The 20,695-nt window shown below is 49.2% G+C and overlaps 1 protein-coding gene and 1 pseudogene across 1 annotated transcript; both read right to left on the reverse strand.

Annotated features, from left to right (window-relative positions):
• Nucleotides 1–1,442: 1,442 nt before the first annotated feature.
• LOC140856320 (transcription factor VOZ1-like) lies at nt 1,443–13,174 on the reverse strand (annotated as a pseudogene).
• Nucleotides 13,175–15,804: 2,630 nt separating this feature from the next.
• Nucleotides 15,805–17,277, reverse strand: LOC140856321 (uncharacterized). Its single transcript, XM_073253430.1, has 2 exons — nt 17,215–17,277; nt 15,805–16,473 (listed from the first exon to the last, which is right to left on the reverse strand). The coding sequence occupies exons 1-2, from the start codon at nt 17,275–17,277 to the stop codon at nt 15,805–15,807; spliced, it is 732 nt and encodes a 243-aa protein (XP_073109531.1).
• Nucleotides 17,278–20,695: the final 3,418 nt, after the last annotated feature.

Raw genomic sequence — 20,695 nt, forward strand, 5'->3', positions numbered from 1 at the left:
CAGGTTTTGTAAGTTTACTAGTCTGAAGGGTTGTATCGGTTCTTGTGTACGTTGTTACATCTTCTGCCTCTATACTTTCTCTGTCTTTAATGAAGCTGTTGCTCCTCTCTTTTACCCAAAAAAACTCACTCTGGTTGCACCAAAAAAAAAAAGGCTCACTCTGGAATAGAGTCTTCAATATAATATACAGAAAATAAGTCTCTGCCCGACACCTGAAAGAACTACCTCAAAAATCACTTTGTACAAATGTGACGCCCATTTTTTCTCTCTAGATGAAGTGAACCAGCTGAAGACCATATGGTCTGGAAGCATTTTAAATAGTAACCATATTACATCCGGTCATTCAGAGTCCAGACTAGTGCTAAATTACATTGGAGTTGTATCAGATCATGATGCATGGCTCCAATTTATTTTGGATCATGTAAAATTTTTTGATATACTCCCCTCAACAAATTAAAACAAAAATTGCCTAACACAAACCTTTTGCAGTTTTGCGTCACTGCTAATAGCTATTAGTTTAATTGATTGCACCCAATTGTTGATAAAAAAGTCTTCCCGGTTCAGAAGAGGTTCCACTTTCCAAGTTTAATCCCCAGTGGTTGTAAAACTCTTATAGGAGGTCCCAAGTTTAATCCCGACCGGCTGCAAAAATGACCACCATCTTGGTCAGGTAAAATTGGAAAGAGAGACCATTGAAAGTACCGGATCCCCAATTATAACAAAACCTAGAACAACGTTATAATGATGAAAACTAGAAGTCAATCTATAGAAGTTATGCAAACAGTAAACTACCATGACTTGGAGCGGGTTCAGATCCCCTGTGGTCTATATTTTGCATCACAAAGAACTGTACAACTACTGCATCATCTGATCTTGAAGATGGATGGCTGTCAAACAGGACATGATGAGTCCTGTCACATTGCATGCCATGCACAACAAGAGGGCGACAGAGGGTTGTACGATATGCATCTCAAAACATGCATAACTCTGCATTGCAAAACACGCGCTGCAGAGGTCTCGTATTTTTATAGCATTGCATCAGGCCCAATTGAGGAGTCAATGATACATGTCATTCAGATAATCTTGAAAGTTCAAGAATGTTAAGGATGGAGGCGTTAAATATTAGTGAGGATCAAATCAATGAGAAACAGAATCCATCTGCAGAAGCCTAACAATAAGACAGTGGATTCCAGAAATAATTGTATGTCTCATGAAAATGCAATAGCAAACACTTTCCTTTTCTCAAAGATAAGCATGCCATATTACCAAGAAAATAAGCACAGCCAGTTCTGTGTACTGCAATTAATAGCAATTGCAGAACAAGTAGAAGCAAGACAGATGCTGCAGGGGATCATTTCTTATGCAAATATGGTGTAATAGCCCCATATATCCATTAGATGCTTGCTTTTCCAGCAAAAAAGAAAATCTGAAACACGTTGATGTGTTTCTAAGTTGATACTGAACATGTAAAACCTTTGCTTTCTTATAGTTAAAGCACCTGTTTATAACAAACATAAACATCAATGTAGAAAAATCAAAAAAAGTGTTTAAAAGCATATACAAAATACACACAACACTTTAGAAGGCTAACTCATGAAAAAGGTCAGCCAATAGCCCTTTGAGCTGAGAACAGACAAATCTGCTACATGTGATTGACAGGTGTTGCAAGAGAAACAAGCAATTGGATGCCGATTGCATCTGTTAGAGGCATTCAAAAAGATCTTTCCAAACTCCTAAAAGTAAGCCAGAATCCATACAACCAAGACATTAGAGATATTATAAGCATATGATGCTACAAATAACTTGCCATCTTCACCTATACAGTTCTGGTGTGAGCATGCTGCTAGATGCCTGTCCTTGTCCATCTTGGAAAAGCAATTGTAGATGCTCTGATAGAACCGCTGTCAATCATTATTCATCAATTACTACCACAGAATACCATTGCCAAGGATACATATTACTTTCTCCATATAATGGTGATCTAAATATCAGTAGCTCCCGTTTAGAGTAACTAATGAAACTGGCCTGAAAGATAACTGGGTATATCAGGAAGTTGGAGCCATTTGGTTGTCTAAGCGAAACAATCAGTTACTAAATTCATTCTTGCAAGATGACAACCATTTCATTGGCTGCTCAAATATCCTGACTTACGTTTTATAATAGTTATTCAAATTATTGACAGGGTAAGCAAATGGTATGCTTGGCCCGTAACCAAGGTTTTCATCTATAGGAGCTTTCTCATCCAAAGTTGAGTATAGCTTTTGTGAATGTTCCCTTTGATTGACCATGTCTGAAGCCAAATAAGCATTTTCAGCAGCATCCTTTTGTTTAATTTTCACCCTTCCCTTAATAGACTGCTTGTTATCCACAGGATTCTCAGCATTGAGCCTTCCCATCTGCTGCTGCAGATCAACAAGTGAATCGGTCATTACTTTTCCTTTGGCACTCTTTTTTGGATCAACAAGTTTGAGTTCCAGCCTGTATAAGGCACAAGAATCACAGTTATTGATCTCGTATTCATACAGATGCCACTCATAATGGCTCAGGGGTTGAGGATCCATGTAGTAGGACCTCTTCAATCCTCCAATTCCTTCATCACCTGCTTCCTAGATTCATGCCAACCACGCCCATTGTAATCAGGCAGTGACCTTTGTTTCCTGTTCCCACTCTCAAATGCCCTTCGAGGCTTATCAAAGAAGAGCCATTCTCTAAGTGATTCACCATTGAGAACTAGAAGATCAAAGAGCTCTGCAAAATCATGAAAGTTCCTGTCACACTAAATGCACAAGAAACCTGAAGTCATTATATTACACTTTTCTGAAATGGCTTCATAAAACAAGCCAACCATGTCAACTAAGAGTACATGGCATGCCTACAACTATCAATAGATACTTACCGGGCGCATTCCAAGGAGATTTAGCGGTTGCTGCCCCTTCACATTCTGGTATACCAACATTCTTTCCTTGTGTCTTGGCAGTCAGAGCAGCGAAAAGTGGACCATCCTTCAAATCAATCCCACCAGGACGCAGCACGGGAGTCATACCAGGAGGTCCTTCATGTAATGCTAGAGTAGCATGAAAACTGCTGCAATAATCTTGGTACCATTCTGATCCTTGAGCAGGCCTAGGACAGTCCCAGAGTGCACATTTTGGCATTAAGAAAGCAGAAGGTGGAGGGCATAATGCTGGAATAAATTCCGAGATCAGTGGTACAACAAACCCTCCATTCTGCCTGCTAGCATCAAAACCAGTAAATACACTGTGGTGTAATTCCTGATGCAGACTGAACTGCTGATAGTCAGCATTAGTATTCCCTTCCAGACAATTTAAGGCACCCTGTTGCACTCCTGTTGACAGAGAGCTTTTATACCGCTCCGCCCCTAGAAATCCATGTTCAGGTAGTTCCTGAGACACAAAATATTCCTGCATGACAGGTCATCAAACTTTGGACACTTATCATCACCACTGATGTCTAAATTGGCAAAAAAACACTTTAACAAGATTTAAACACCATTAAGCTGTAAAACATAGAAAAAGAAACTTGAAGTATATTTAACTTCCACAATATATAATGATAACTGTATAGAAGAAGAGATCGCAGAAAGTGATTCTATTACTGGGACTAAATGAGAAATAAAAGAAGATTACATAGGAAAAATCATTTTTCACATTGCAACATGTTTTGCATGGCTCAACAGAATAATCATATACTATTTCTTAATAAAGTTGAAGATATATTTATTTAAAATAAAGAAGGGGCACAACAACATAGTAATAGGAAGTTCTATCCTTGTTTTGAGAAAAGGATAGCGATGCAGCATGACGAGTGAAGAGCAACTTGATCCCAAGATCAAACTTCAAAGATCAACACATAAATTGAAGCCTTGAAGGAAAACTGGAATGAATAGCCCTTCATTCAATGAAGGAGGTTCTTGGTGAGAAATTTTATGAATATATAGAAGGCCAACCATTTATAAAATGTATTAAGTATATATAGGACATCAACCTAGCTCAAGCATTAAACCTGCTACAAATCATTCTAGAAATAGGATTCAATAATAAGAAAACATGCTAGAATTATTCAACTACAAATATAGAAACCTAGCTAAAATTTAATGCTATCTGCAATGAGAAATTTATTTAAAAAATCTGGTAAAAATCTCCAAATCCGCTAGCTTCCATGAAGCATGCCATGGTCCAGCTGGTCATAGTATCTAATAGTTGCACCTTGTGCTGCATCATATAGGATATACAGAAGGCTCTATAAAGAAAGCAAAGAAGCAAGACAATTACAAGGAACCAAGCTCACAATGCACTAGTAGGTTACATCACAATTGTGCTATCATACAAAAAGAAGAGGGACAAAAAGGAAAAGATAGTGTTCAAGATGATGAAACCCATGCTTTGTCTATATAATCCATGTGGTCCAATTATCCCTCTCTCTCTCTCTGCACCACACCCATTCCAAAAATAAAAAGAAAAATTCCTCCTAGGTTTCTAGTCTTGTTACCAAAGCTCGTATTGATACCTTACCAATATGGGTCAAGATGGCATTATATGTGCCCATACCAATACATGGTACACTATTAGAGTTGGGACAAAGGTTGTGTCATGTCTTTGTATCGGGCATATCGAGCCCCCATACCATACCAGTACTCCACCAAGATAGTATGGTAGATGCATATTGGCCAACACAAGTCAGTGTCGAAAACTTCCCTTTCCACCCTAAAGGCTAGCAACAGGTTTGTGTTGGGTCATGTCCAGCTATATGCATATGAACTACATGTGTTGGACTTGATCTGGAACCCAAGCTACAATATCAAATCTATACCCGTTCATGGACCAACAATAATTGGGCTCCAATTAGTTCTCAGGTATTTGTTGGGCTATTGTGAGTGCGGAGAGAAAGAGGGCAGGGTATCCCTTTTAAGAATCAAAAGAATGAAAGTTAACTCATTGTCCTTCAGACTGACCAAATTTTGAGAAATATTTCCATAGAAAAATAGCAGACTTCATCCTCTTTAAAAATTTAGCAATATCATTAATAAACAGAATCAAAATACATCCACTTCAGCAGCCTCTACCTACCATACCGAAAATAAGATTCTTCACCTCTCCCTTATTGAACTCTACCAAATCTCTAGCTCTAGATTCCTTCTAAATTTACTTTTTGCAATTCAATTTCTCACCAAAGCTTTGCTCCTCATTCTCTAAATTTATCAAGGAGACTACCAGTTTTGGAAGTCTCTAAACCAACAGCCTTTCCCCTTTAAAGATAAAACAAGAATGGTCAAACTTATAGAAAGAAATGCACTGTCATTTGGTTAAATATATTCTAACTTTCCATTAAACCAACATCAACAGCAAGGTTCGCCGTTTCGGTACCAGATCCCATACCGGTGAAATTCCACAATAGTGTCGGTATGCCGTACAGTATGATTGTGTCAGTACGGAATGGTTTGGCACATCGGTACAGTATTAGTATAGTACAATACGTCCGTACAGCCCGATACAGGACAGTACCGGCAAATGCTGGTCAGCAGTATCAAAACTGGTGCCAACAGCTTCAGCCCCTACCTGTCTTTAAATATATAGTTAAAGAAGTTGATAGCTTTTCAAGAGATCTCTTTCTAGCTCAATATCAATGTGCTACCACTAATAGTCTTAGACCTTCACCAGAGATGAATCATTTTATGGTGTGAAACTTTTTTTTGAGGAGATTTAAACTACCAGAGCTACATACCTATACTGCATAACATGAAAGAGATAGCATATTGCAACACAAGTAACACCATGCATCAGCAATCAATAATGCCCTTTTCTTTTTCCTTTTTCTTTATTCAGTGAGAGGGGCTGGGATGAAATCATTCAAAGTAATATGTTGTAACCATTCAAGTAATATGTGCCAAATTTATTTTTTCTTAAAAAAAAAAACCTTCAAGTATCAGCATGCATCAGAATAGAACAATAAACAAATCCTAACAATTATTCTCGACGATGTATCAAAAATTGTAGGAAAAAAATTTCTGTTACATAACCTCTTTTACATAGCTCTATGGCTATGAAAAACATATTTAATACATGCACAAATACAATGAATCCTCTAATATCTGCATTGATTCTTTCAATAACATCACAAAATCATCCTTCTAATTGGATAATCATGCTTCTGCTTAGACTAACATGTTTAATCAATTTCATAAAGCAGCCCAAAATTCTTGGAAAAAATATGTTAAACAAAAAAAAAAGGAGAAAACTTTAATATCAGCTATGACTGTAGAAGAAGGGGGGAAAAGGCATGTCTAAGCACCACATCAATTGTAATCATGCTTGGTAGTTGATAACTCTTAGTTTCAGATAAGATTCTAGTAACTCAAGTATGTTTTTTTTTTCCCAAATTACACTATGGGTTCTATAATGTGTTAATTTAAGCAAAGTTAAGTGTTCAAGAAAAGGGGCCATTTTATCTATAATTTTTGGGAAAACTAAAAAGGTCAGAATGAAAAATTCATGAAAAGTTTTGAAGACAACACATTCAAAATATAGTCCAACTATACTTAACAAATTTAATCTTCAAAGAAAGAAATTTTATTTTCTTTAAAATAATAAAAACTGAAAAAAAAAATCTTTTTGTGACAATTCGCCAGTCATCTATGGTTAAAGTGTTAATTTTGCACAGATAGCATGGGAAAAACCAGATAATAACTTGCTTGCTGATGGGTTTACCTAAGGCCAGGAAAAAAAGGCAAAAACCCATGCCAACCTGAGCATTCAAATTTTTACACTCTTCCCCCTTCCCAACTCAGATAAGTTTTTTTTAAAAAAAATGCTGTTGACAACAATGAGAAAGAAGATGAGCTGTAACTATTATAGCTGTTCTGTACTTATCTTTGTTTCAACCAGTTAATTCCTGAATAAATATACCAAAACTATCTCAACAACTTTGGCAAACAAATAAAAACCAGGACAATATTATTTAGAAAAGAAAATCTGACAAAAGGAGTAAATTTTCAAACAACTATGGGATAACAACTGTCTGCCTTCTTTATTTGCTACATCTTCTTTTTGTTTGCCACAAAAATGTTGGCTTTGTTGATTCATTTTCACTATGTATCATTGATCACAGCATAACGGGTATTAAGCTCAAACAATGATAAAAATCAACTAACAGAGCATGAAAAGAAAAGGACGAAAAGAGAGGAAGAAGCCTCCCCCACTTGGCCACTTCCCCTTTCCAGCGGTGTGGTGTGTACATCATGGCAGCAAGTGAGGCCCTGGAAAAATCATTAGGTGTCGTTGAATACAATATGACACAAGTTGGTACTTTCAGACATGGTACACACGTTTTCCATTTTCATACAAAATTTCTCCCATCACACCTACTTCAGAAGATGCAAGGAAGGGGGAACCTAAGATCAGAGCAATGATGAATCTTTTGTCAAGTGCATATGATGAAAAAAATTATTTGGAAAGCTAGCTTTTCACAAGCTTTAATAACTCACCATCTATGCATTTTTGCTCCTAGTTGTAATCATTAGAATCGCTTACTCCCATATAAAACCGAGAAGTATGAACTATTAAGTTTTCCCAGAGTGTCAGATGCTTCGACCTTCGAGAATTTTTTTAAAAAAATAAAATAAGGAATTAAAACTTGAAATATCGGTGAGAAATTCTTCATATTAAAATAATCTTGAATTGATACCATATATTACATAAAAGAAGATGTAGTTGGAAAATTGCACTAGTCCTCTTCCCATATTTCTAATCGATCTTTAATTAGCACTTGAAATGGTTAAAAGTGATCAGATTTGCACTAGTGGTGTGATGCAAGAGATTTCAGACTAAAGACGCCTTAAACTTCAGTTTATCAAGGAGAGTTGTGTTGGATAAAAGCGTCCAATCTCTTCCCATGACATGACGTCCCTTACTTCCTAGCACGACAAAACCTTAGAACTGCTCCTTTGCTCTGGAAGTTCAGCAATTAATTCTCATCAAAATTTCCATCCTATAATTAGTTCTTACAAATATGATGCTCCTCGGGATCCATCATAATGGCCTAAAAATTTTTCAAGTTTACTCACATCGAGGAAGGCAGTAGCCCCTCCACCTACGTCGGACCCCAGCACCGCCAGTGGCTCGAGCTTCGGATTGGCGGTGGGCGGCAGCTCCGCCAACTTGCTCGTCGCGTCGTCCTCCTCCTCATTCAGCTGCAGCATGCGGCGGATGTACGAGGAAAGATCCGAAGATGCATCGCTATTCCCCTAAATTAATTTTCCCGCAACAAAAACACATCACGAACGAAGAAAGGGAAGAACGGAGAAAGAAAGAAAGGGAAAGGGGGAATTAAAAAAAAAAAAAAAAAAAAAAAAAAAACGGATCTCACGAGCAAGGAGGAAGCGGTGGAGGCCTCATCGAGCTCGGCTTTCCACTCGCGGAGCATCTGGTGCACCTGCTCCTCGAGGAGGGCGGGCGTCGGCAGTGCGGCTCTCCTTGCGGGCGGCCTGGGAGGTCGGACAGCAAGCCCTGGAGGTCGTCCACCCGGTTCTTGGCCCTCTCCTTGAGGAGCCGATGGGCCGCCGATCGGCACACGCCGCCTCTTCGACCCCTTCCGCATCAGTCTCCGCACCCTAATCCTCCGATCACTAATTGAAGGGAATTCGGTGGAGATAGGCGGAGGAGAGGGACAAGGGAGAAGAAGGAAGAGACCGGTGGATTCGGGCTTTGTTTTTGTTTTTTTTTTTTTTTTTTCCCTCGAGGGGCGGGTGGGGATATGGGAATCTGGAGGGAATGGGGAGTGAGTGCGGATGTGGGCGCTTTTTACTTTTGTTCTGCTGCTGCCTTTGTGGACTCTGAGACTGTAATCTAATATTGGTCTCAAGACGGGAAAGCTTGTGAATTAGCCTATCGCAGCACGAAAGGAACCTCGAAAAGCTACCGTCGCGGAAAGCGGGATGGACCGAATGCTCGCGCGCCCAATTTTTATATTTTGTTGTGGGGGAGTGCTCTGAGACATCGGCTGGCAAGTCAGCCGAGAGTCGTGGCCAGTGGCACGTCTCCATCTGGAAGGCGTGGCACGTCTCCATCTGGCAGGCGGTGCTTGCGGCAGGGAGGATGTGCTCGCATGGGGCGTCGGCTTGAGCCAGGCGCTTTCTGATTTGGAATGGTGACAAGCGACGAGAAGTCAAATGTGGCAGAAATGATTTTAAATGTAATTTAAAAATCAGATTTGATTATATTCTTGATTCCCGATTAAATGAGTTGATGGTCTGGGAAATTCTGATAGTTCCTTAGCCCTGAAGGCTGTTTCTCCACAGAATATGCTCGGACAAAAAAGTAACGTATGACGCAGTAGCTTGGCATCACAAATCGGAATTGGCTTTTAAATCAGAGTTAACTATCCATCTAGATGAGCGCCCGGTGGAATGAAATCTATAGTAAAGAACGGCTATGATACATGCCATATAGAATATAATTTCTCAGGTTAGAGTATGTTGCGGTCAATTCCCTCGTCGCCTGGTCGTCGGGAACGAGCGCCTGCAAAAAAAAAGTCCACACTGGCCGGAGACAGCTCCGACGGGAACCCTCCGACGGTCAAATCAGGGAGGAGACTGGGCAACAGTGAGATGAAGACAGAGAGCTCGATTGAGAGAGAAAGAGAAAGGGAGCAAGCCTGAAAGTTTTTCGGAAGGCCCTCTGGCACTGTTGCCTTCCCCGATTTATATAGTGGAGCACGAGTATGGCGCCGTTATTAATGGCGCGGACAATTGGAGAATTGTCAATTCACTATAGAATGTCAGAGTCGCCGTAAAGGTGTCAAATCGTCATGGGGCCGTCAAATCACTAGGGTTGACAAAGCCATAGGCGGGATAACGCCGCTAGGCGATAGCGCCGCATGCCGTTGTCAGGGCTGACAGTCTCTGGCAATAGTACGGTGATTGGAGAAGTCGACCGACTTTAGGTCGGTGGCCAGCTGAGGGGGCGTCGGGTGAAGATTCGGACCCCTCCGGCGGTCAGTCGGGCACGTCGCGGGGGTCGGACATCGGATATACTCTCGGCCAGTCCGTCGGTAGGGAGGGCGGAAAGGGTCTGCCCGACCGACATACTCTCGGCCGGTCGGTCCGGTTCGGTCGGTCGGTTCGGTGTATCCCAACAGTTGCCCCCCCCACTCCTGAGCCTGATGTCGCATTAGCCCGCGTCTCCACGCAAGCGGGACGTTGGGCGAAAGGAGTGGGCCAGATTTGCCGACTTCACCGGCGGATGGTTCGGGCAGGTCGACGTCAGACGTCCCGTTGTCCGATGATGGGACGCCAAACAATCTGGTGCCAGGCGATCGGGTGCCGGACGATTCGGTGTCAGGCGATCGGGTGCTGGACGATTCGGTGTCAGACGATCGGGTGTTCGGCACCTTTCGGGGAACGCAAACCGCCGCCCAGCGCTGGTTCTGGGAGCGCGGGGCGCTGTCAAGCGTCCCGTCGGAAACGCGAATCGGCGCGGGCAATTTAATTCCGAATCGCGGCCCTTCCGCCACGCGTCAGGGGTTATCGGGCCGGCGTCCTTCGCATTTAATGAAGGCGGCGTGGCCTTCCCGGGATGGGTGCGCCAAACCGTCGGGCCGAAAGGGGGCCCCTATGCCGCCATGTGTCGTCCATCCGAGAAATCTCGGTCAGCGTGGCGTCATCTCGGCCGTTGAGCGGCCCTATATATATAGGGTCACTCATGCTTGAAGCTTCATTCCTGACGATTTGCTGCGGAGACTCTGCCCAAGCGATCCTTCCGTCGTCGCCGGCAGCCGCCTCCTCTTCCTCTTTCGCAAGGGTCCACCCGGGGTTCGTGCTTCTTCCTGTTTTGCCCTAGCTTCCCTTTAAACCTTCTTTCTTGCTTCTCCTTCTCCTTTGGTCTTGTCTTCCTCTTGGTTCTGGTGTTATGGCCGGAACCTCATCTCAGGGGGCTCGATCGGGAAACCCGACCGATGACCCTCGGTCGACTCCGAAAGTTGAGATTTTCTCGCTTTCGAGGCCGAATGTTGATCGGCTTTGGGATCAGTATTGTATCCCGGAGCAGTTCCAACTTTCCGCCCCAGAGGTCGGCGGTCGGGTTAACAACCCTCCGGCGGGCCAGGTGGCGTTGTACGTCGAGGACCTCCGGGCTGGTCTTTGGCTTCCGATTCTGGAGTTCGTCCGGAATCTGTTGGATTATTACGGACTTTGTCCGGCGCAACTGGCACCGAACTCTGTTTGGCTAATAATTAGCTTCGCCTTGTTGTGTCAGCTTCTGCCGACCAACCCTCGTATCTCTCTCTTTCGGATATTTTTTGTCCTCCGACCCCACCCTAAGGCCCGAGGGTGGTGGCTCTTCAACCCCCGGAAGGGCCTTTCCTTCATCACTGGCCTTCCATCGTCCATTCACGGATGGAAGAACCAGTTTTTCTTTGTTTCTTAAACTTCTCCCTGGGGCTTCCCTTCTCATTGGGGCGCGCTCCGAACCGAGGCGAACGAGAATAGCCTGGTGGAGGCAGACGACCGGGAGGACTTCCACCGACTCAAGGACATGTCGGTCCCGAAGCAGAGGGAGCTTGTTACCGAACAAGCCCTCTATGACGCTGGCCTGAGCTTGGTCCCCCGTCTAGGTATCGCCCGATCCATCGGTTGTCTTTTTATTTGGCATTCATTTTCGTGCATATATTAATCCTTTTGTCGGTATCGCAGGGACACCACCGAGGATGAGGCCGACCGACGCTGAAATCCGACAATATGCGGCGAGGAAGAGGCCGGCGTCGGGGGCCGGACCTTCACGACCACCGAAGAAACCCTCCACAGTAGCGCCGACTGTCACGGCATCGGCGACCGATCAGTCGGAGCCGGTGATCGCACTCTCGGCTCCGACGGTGCAACTGAAGGAGCGGCCGGTGGAGGGAGCGGCTGAAGGAACGTCGGCGGCTTCGCCGATGGGAGTGGCGTCGGATGCCGTTCGGGAACTTGAACGCTATCCGACAGCATCTGCAGCCGCAACGGGGGGGGGCTGCGTCAAACTCGAGCATCCCCTCCTTACCGGATCTACTGGCTGGGGTGGCCGATCGGGGGAAAGCCCCGATGGACCCCGCTGACGACACAAGGTCGGGGAGTCGCACTGCGCCGCCTGACGCTCAGTTCCCCGAAGGAGCGTCGGCACTGGCTAACCACAACCTGGCCAGGAGGCTGTGCCAGGGGATCCTCCTCCCAGCCGACGTGGAGGTGCTGAGATCTCGGCAAGTGACCGAGATGCTATCTTCGTTCTACCCGACCATGGTCGGGGTAAGTTCTACTTCGCCTCTTTTTTCTTTAGTGTTTTCATTACTTCGTTTTCCTGACGTGGTGCCCGCTTCCGCAGCTGATCTATACCATGTCCGAGCTTGAAGCCGGGTACCGGAGGTTCGGAAACGTCCGGACGGCTTGAAGGATAGGGCGACGACCGTCGAAGTCGATCGGGCGATGCTGGTCGAACACCTCAAGCAGTCGACCGATCGGGAGGCGAAGTTGGTGGACGAGGTCTCTCGTCTCGGGTCCGAGCTCAAGTCGGCCCGAAAAGAAGCAAAGCACAAGGGTCGGATTGCGCACCGTCTGCGGTGCGAGCGGGATGGCGTCGCCGCCGAGCTCGAGGCCGAATGCGAGCAGCTCTGGGTCAGCCTGGAGAATCTCGCCAAGGCTGAGGAGGACTTGTCGATTGCCCAGGCCGATGCCGACATAGCGAAGGTAGAGGCGGAGTCGACGAAGGACTCTCTTGATCGGGCGGAGGTGGAGGCGAGGTCGGCGAAGGAGTCGGCGAGTCGGGCGGTGGACGACTTCCGTGGCTCCGACCGATACCGAGAGGAGCTACTGGAGTCCGACTTCGCATCGTACCAGGTGGGGTACGAGGATGGTCGGGATGCAGTCCAAGCCCTGTACCCGGAGCTGGACCTCAGCGGCATCATCCCACCGGGGGGTCGAGGACCAAGCCACGGAGGAGATGGCCGACCCGTCGTCGGGAGGCATCGCCGTGGCGGGAGAGGCCGTCCCGGAACAGGTTACCGAAGGAGAGGCGGCCCTGACTTCTGGCCAGGCCCCGACCCATGATCCGGCACCGACCGCCAGTCCAGCGCCGACCGACGATCCAGTTTCGGCCGTCGACCCAGTGCCGATCGCGGTGGATACACCGGTCATCCCCGAGCTTCCGTCAGTCGAGGAGATTGACTCCGAAGGATGATCGTGGCCTCGTCCTCTTTTATCGTTTTTGCTTTTCTTAGCACACTTGTAACCGGGCTTCGGCCCGATTTTGTAACCGAATGAACTTAAGAACTTTCTAGTTTTCTCTTTTGACTTCCTTTCCCGCCTGCTGGGATGTGGCTTGTAATCGCGGGGTCATGAGGTCAGGGGTAGCAGCCTTGGCGTGCCGCATTAAGGACACCCAATCGTCACCCTGGTCATTAGTTTGAGATAGTCGGCGGTTCAGTGTGTGGTAAGCAAGACGAACCCCGACCACTAATCGTCCGTTTCAGGATCTAGACCGAACATCCGTCGTTAGGCCGCAAACCGAATGCCAGAGTCGAACGCACGTCGTCCTGGCGTGGGTCGGGGTCGACCGACTTTAAGGCACGAGCGTGCTGAGTCGGCCGCACTGGTGGAGTCGAAGGTCATTCGTGGGGAAGAAAGTCGACCGACTTTCGGGCGCATCCCGATGACCCGAATGTCGTCCGATGTGATCGGTCAGACTGCGTCTGCTACATTGCCGCACGCAGTCGATGCGTCTGGTCGGGAAGGCGACAGTAAGCCGAGCTCTCCTCACCCAGACTTTGGTCGGGCGCTTGTATAGTGCTGTGTGATAAATGGTGGTAAGCCGAATACCCTTCGATCGGCTTCGACCCGGTCGGTAAGTCACGAACGCAGCGTTGGTTGCGGTTGGCGCCTTTGCCTTTCCCGATCGGAGCGGGGTCGGCAAGTCGGCTGATCGTTCTGCCCGAACGTTCTAGCCGAAAGTTGTAGAAGGAGTGTAACTCCCGTTTTCGCAATGCATCGATTCTTTTAAACGTTCGACGAAATCCGGCAGCCAGTCCGACGACCCGAAGTAGAACGTAAGTCCGTGTCGGGACGTCGAGCGCCGAACCCCAGTCGAAGGGTCAAAATTCCAGACTCCAAGTTTAAACTGAGTTCGTATTCCCAATGGGGGAGGTACAGATTTCACTGATGGTACAATCTCAGATTGTCGGCGTTCCAGTTCGGGGGATGGTTTTTCCCTTCCAGGGTTTTCAGTCGGTAAGCTCTCGTCCGTAGGCGTCAGCCACCTTGTAGGGTCCTCCCAGTTTGGGGATAATTTTTCCTGATCCGAGGGTTTCGAGACCTCCGCCCTTCTCAAGACCAGGTCTCCAGGTCGAAAGAGCTTTGGCTTTACTCTGGCGATTGTAGTATCGGGCCACCTTTTGTCGATAGGAAGCCATACGAAGTCGGGCCTTGCGGCGGAGCTCAGGCAGAAGGTCCAAGTCGGCCCTCCGACACTCGGAGTTCTCCGGCTCACGGTATTGCTCGACCCTAGTTGATGGCAACCCGATCTCCAGCGGGATCATGGCTTCCATTCCATAGGCCAAGCTGAAAGGTGATTCTCCGATCGGGATACGGGGTGTCGTTCGGTATGCCCACAGGACGGAGTTCAGCTCTTCGACCCAGAGGCCCTTAGCTTCATTCAGTTCGGTTTTGAGCCCGTGCAATATGGTTTGGTTGGTCACCTCGACCTCGCCGTTGGACTGTGGATGCCCGACCGAGGTTAGTCGGTGTGTGATGTGAAATCTCGCGCAGAAGTCTCTGAAGTCCTGGTTGTCGAACTGCTGCCCATTGTCGGTAATGATGGTGTTTGGCAGTCCGAACCGAAAGATGATGGACTTCTGTACGAAGTCTTCCATCTTTCGCTCAGTGATTTGTGCAAGGGCTCGGCTTCCACCCATTTCGTGAAGTAGTCGATCGCAACGACGATGAATTTTTCGTTGTCCGGATGCTGGGGGAAAAGATTCGAGTATGTCGATTCCCCATTGGGCGAAGGGCCACGGGGCGATGACCGGAGCAAGCTTGGCTGGCGGGTCGGTGCTGTATGTTGGCATACTTCTGGCATGGTTCGCACCTCCGAACCAATTCAGCAGCGTCCTTCTTCATAGTGGGCCAGTAGTAGCCCTGTCGCAGGACTTTGTAAGCCAGGGTCTTGCCCCCAAGTGATCGCCACAGATTCCTTCATGCACCTCTCTGAGGGCATAGTCCGCGTCGGTCGCCCAGGCACTTCAGCAAGGGAAGAGAGAATGACCTTTTATACAGTCGACCGTCGATCATTACGTACTGGGAAGCCGCCACCGAGTCGTTTGGCCTCCGTGGGTCTTCGGGGGTAGATCCGTCGGTCAGGTAGTGAGCGATCGGGTCCATCCAGCTCGGCTCCGCCGCCAATTACAGTACCTCTTCGACCCGATCGATGCTCGACCGTTCAAGACTTTTCACGAACGTCCGACCCAAGGTGCAGTAGTCGGACGTCACGAGCCTGGAGAGCGCGTCAGCCCGAGCATTTTTCGCCCTGGGGATGTGGGAGATCTCGAAAGTACTCGAAGGGCACCACGAGATCTTTCACTTTTCGGTGGTACTTGACCAGGGTCGGATCTCGTGCTTCGAACTCGCCTTTGACCTGCCCAACGACCAGCTGAGAGTCAGAGAAGACTTTGAGTCGGTCAACCCCGAGCTCCAATGCTAATTTCAAACCCGCGACGAGCGCCTCATACTCAGCTTGATTGTTGGAGGCCTTGAAGTCGAATCAGAGGGCGTGCTCAGTAACCACCCCCTCTGAGTTGGTGAGCAGGAAACCGGCCCCCGCTTCCTTGAGCATTGGAAGCTCCGTCGATGTGCAACACCCAGGCCGAATTGGGGTCACAGTCGGAGGTCCCGACCTCCACGGGGCTTCCCTCCCCGACGGTAGGTCGGTCGTCGGGCATTCGCGATGAAGTCGGCCAGAACCTGAGCTTTGAGGGCAGGTCATTGCCGGTATTGGATGTCGAACTCCTCAGTCTTACAGTCCATTTCGCCAGCCCATCCTGATGTTCGGGGCGGTGCAAGATGGCTCTCAGGGGCTGGTCGGTGAGGACCACGATAGCATGTGCCTGGAAGTACGGACGGAGTCGCTGTGCCGAAATAACTAGGGCGAAAATTATTTTTTCTACTTTCGAGTACTGAGTCTCGGCTTCATGGAGTACCTTGCTGACATAATATATCGATTGGTGGACCCGATTCTCGTTCTCTCGGATGAGCACCGAACTAACTGCCTCCGGAGAAGTAGCCAGGTAAAAGTACAGGACCTCCCCGACCTCCGATCTCACGAGGAGCGGCGGGGAGGCCAGGTACCTCTTCAGTTTCCTCGAAGGCTTGCCGGCACTCGTCCGGCCAGGAGAACCGCTTGGCTTGTCGCAAGATTTTGAAGAACGGGAGCATCTCTTAGCCGACTGAGAAATGAATCGGCTGAGCGCGATGATCCATCCGTTGAGCTGCTGCACCTCCTTCTTGGTGTCCGGGTGTCGCATGTCGATGATGGCCTTGATCTTCTCGGGGTTAGCCTCGATTCCCCACTGTGAGACGAGGAATCCTAAGAACTTCTCCGAGGTCACTCTGAAGGGCGCACTTGGTCGGGTTCAGCTTCATCCGGTGTCGTCGTAGAGTGGGAAGGGTTCTTCGAGATCCCGAACATGATCCGGGATCTGCGCACTCTTTACCAGCATATCGTCGACGTACACTTCCATGTTACGCCCGATCTGGTCTTTAAAGATCTTGTTGACCAGTCGTTGGTAGGTGGCGCCAGCGTTCTTCAGCCCGAACGGCATTACTCTGTAGCAGTAGAGGCCCTTGGCGGTCACGAAGGCGGTGTGTTCCTCGTCTTCGGGCACCATCCGGATCTGGTTGTACCCTGCGAAGGCGTCCATAAAGCTGAGCAGTCGATAGCCGAACGTCGCATCCACTAGCTGGTCGATCTTTGGTAGCGGAAAGCTATCCTTCGGACAGGCCCGATTCAAATCGGTATAGTCAATGCAGATCCTCCACTTTTTGTTGGCTTTTTTCACCATTACGACGTTGGCGAGCCAATCAGGATAAGTGGTCTCCCTGATGAAGCCTGCCTCGAGCAGCTTATCCACCTCCTCGTCGATGGCCTTCTGTCTTTCTGGAGCGAAAGACCTTTTCTTCTGCCTCACCGGCCTCATTGACGAGTCAATGTTGAGCCGATGGGTCATCGTCTCTGGGGGAATTCCCGGCATGTCCGCCGCCGACCAAGCGAATACGTCGGTATTTGCCTTCAGTAGCTCTACCAAATGTTGCCGCTCGGGGTCGGGTAATTGAGACCCGATCCACACCTTTTGGTCGGGGTTCCCTGCTATCGTGATGGGAACGAGCCGTTCGGCCGGCTCGCCCCGCTCTTCTTCCTCCTGTTGGTCCAGCTTATCGGCCGTCAGGGGCCTTTCGATTCGTCGCTTTGAGCGGAGATCTGAAAGCATCGACGGGCGAGGTGTTGATCTCCGCGCATCTCCCCGACGCCGTTTTTGGTCGGGAACCGAACCAGGAGATGGTACGTCGAAACTATCGCCTTGAGGGCGTTCAGTCCGGGTCTTCCGAGTATGGCGTTGTAGGCCGAGGGCACCTGGACGACCGCGAAAGTCAGGAGGACCGTGCTTTGTCGTGGTTCGGTACCGCCGTCACGGGTAGAGTGACTTCTCCTTCCGTTGTGACTGCGTCCCCGGCGAAACCTATCAGGGGCGTAGAGACTCTCTTGAGTCGGTCGGCCGACAGTCGTATCCGTGAGAAGGTCGAGTAAAACAGAACGTTCGTTGAACTTTCATTATCTATAAAAATTTTTTTTACATCATAATTGGCTATTGTTGCCGAGACAACAACAGCATCATCATGGGGGATTTGGATGCCCGAGCATCTTCTTCCGTAAAAGCAATTACATCATCCGAGCGTGGCTTCTTCATTGGCTCCCCCCCAGCAGACGTCCCCGGGCCCAACCATTTGGAAATCATATTGATGACCCCGACCGTTGGTCGGGTTATCGGTCGCCTCTTCAGTCGGCTGTGGTCTGCGGTCGGCAACCGATCGAGCCGGCGGGTTTCTTCCGAAATTTGCCGAGGTACCCCTGACGGATGAGGGCTTCGATCTCATCCTTAAGCTGGATGCATTGCTCGATATTGTGGCCGTGGCCCCGGTGGAATCGGCAGTATTTCCGTCGGTCGAGGCCCTTTGCCTTCAAAGGCGGAGGCCGTCGCAGGTACTCTTCCCCTTCGATCTCCATCAAAATCTGCGCACGAGGAGCAGAGAGGGGAGTGTAGGAATCATACCTGGGCGTGTCGGCCTCGGGCTCCGACGTCGGGGCGACCTCTGGTCCCGTCGTGGGGGTGATACCCGACCATCGATCGGGGGCCTGCCAGGCACAGCAGGGTCCCGACCCTTTCTCCGTTTCTCCTTCGGGCCTTTAGGCTCGGCCAGGCGTCTGTCGAAAGCTCCCTCGTTCGCGCGCATGTACTTGTACGCGCGCTCCAGCAACTCAGCGTACGTCCGGGAGAGGGTTTTGTCTAGGGAGTAGGTAAATCGGGATGCCCTCAGCCCCCATTTCATGGCCGAGATGGCCATGTCTTCGTTGAGGTCCCGGACCTCAAGTGTGGCTGCGTTGAATCGCACCACGAAGTGTCGGAGCGTCTCATTTTTCCCTTGTTTAAGAGAGAAAAGGCTGTCCGATGTTCGGGGCGGCTTTCGGCTAGTGCTGAAATGGGCCGCGAAGGAGTGCTCGAGCTGTCCGAAGGAGTGAACGCTCCCCGATCGAAGACCAGAGTACCAGGCCCTGGCAGCTTTGCGTAGCGTGGCGGGGAAGCCGATACAAAGAGAGCGTTGGTTGCCCCTTGGATCGTCATGAGAGCTTTGTAGCTCTCCAGGTGGTCGATGGGGTCGGTGGACCTGTCGCAAGGCCTCCACGTGCGGCATCTTGAACCGACTGGAGATCGATTCGTCAAGGACAAGTCGAGAGAGAGGTTGGGCGGTCTGGAAGTCAACATCGTTCGAGGACTTCTGCCCGTCCACCTACAACTGGGCAAGCCGACGGTCGATCTCGTCGAACCTGATTCGTAGTCGTCGATCCGTCGGTGTTGGGAGACCGCAGGAGTAGAGTCTCCGGAAGAGTCCGAGAGAGAGGCGGATGGCGTTCGCGGCCGCTTCTCCTTCCTCGCTCGTTCTAGCTGGGAGGGGGAATGCCGTCGGGGTCGATGGGTGTCGCGCCGCGGCCGCCCCTCCTCTCCGTGGAAGCGCTGTGGCAGGTGCTCCTGCGGAGGCGACGGAGATCGATGCGGGCGTCGGTGGCTACTCCTGGAGGGCATCGGACGTGCCGCGGTTGCCCGGCCGGTGATGGCGGCAGCTGGACCGACTGTTGCTGGAAGCTCTTGACCGCGTCTGTCAGCACGGTCATCTGCCGCACGATCGCCGCGATCTGCGCTCCGTGGTCACCGCGGAGTGCGGTGAGCTGGGTTCCGCCGCGGAGGGGGGAGGAGAGGCTTCTTCCCGATGGGAAGAGCGCCTCGCCGACCCGGTGACCCTCGATCGCTGAGCTCTCATCTTTGTCATCTCGAATTTCGTGGGGATAGCGTACCGTAACGTCCTGTACATGTGCCCCCCTACCTGGCGCACCAATCTGTTGCGGCCAATCCCCTCGTCGCCTGGTCGCGGGAACGAGCGCCTGCAAAAAGAAAGTCCACACTGACCGGAAGCAGCTCCGGCGGGGACCCTCCGACGGTCAGTCAGGGAGGAGACTGGGCAACAGTGAGATGAAGACAGAGAGCTCGATTGAGAGAGAGAGAGAGAAAGGGAGCAAGCCTGAGAGTTTTTCGGAAGGCCCTCTGGCACTGTTGCCTTCCCCGATTTATATAGTGGAGCACGGTATGGCACCGTCATTAATGGCGTGGACAATTGGAGAATTGTCAATTCACTGTAGAATGTCAGAGTCGCCGTAAAAATGTCAAATCGTCATGGATATCAATACTAGGGTTGACAAAGCCATAGGCGGGATAACGCCGCTAGGCAGTAGCGCCGCATGCCGTTGTCAGGGCTAACAGTCTCTGACAGTAGTACGGCGATTGGAGAAGTCGACCGACCTTAGGTCGGTGGCCAGCTGAGGGGTGTCGGGTGAAGATTCGGACCCTCCGACGGTCAGTCGAGCACGTCGCGGGGGTCGGACACCGGATATACTCTCGGTCGATCCGTCGGTAGGGAGGGCGGAAAGGGTTTGCCCGACCGACATACTCTCGGCCGGTTCGTCGGTCGGTGGACGATCGGTCGGTCGGTCGGTGTATTCCAACAGAGTACATGCATTTTGATGCTTGACGGACACACATGTAAAAGTTGGCTGGTTGAAGCAGATGTGGTATTATTGATTTACCGGAAACACAAGCTTTTGGGTGCGGTAATTTTTGAGTGCCTGTTCCGACGGCATCCAACTGGTGTGTCCTTGTGAGGTCGCTGGTCTAAATAGGTGACTGCCCAACGCTCAAGTAGCTGACTGTACTCCAAAATATCAAGATTGCAAGATACATGGTGTCCACCGAACCTCTGATTTCAGCATCCTGTCTCATTTCTTCGGGCCTTCACCTCTATGTGAGAAATATCACCTGCAGACGGTGTGTTGACGAGCTAGAA

The sequence above is a fragment of the Elaeis guineensis genome, chromosome 3 (genome assembly GCF_000442705.2).
Source record: "Elaeis guineensis isolate ETL-2024a chromosome 3, EG11, whole genome shotgun sequence".
Lineage (NCBI taxonomy): Eukaryota > Viridiplantae > Streptophyta > Magnoliopsida > Arecales > Arecaceae > Elaeis > Elaeis guineensis.

What these genes read in the sequence shown, in the direction of transcription:
- LOC140856321 (XM_073253430.1), bottom strand. Translation starts at nt 17,277, where the DNA reads ATGCCGGGAATTCCCCCAGAGACGATGACCCATCGGCTCAACATTGAC. An exon ending in TTGACTCGTCAATGAGGCCG is followed by an intron (nt 16,474 to 17,214) that starts GTGAGGCAGAAG and finishes TTCATTTCTCAG; the next exon opens with TCGGCTAAGAGATGCTCCCG.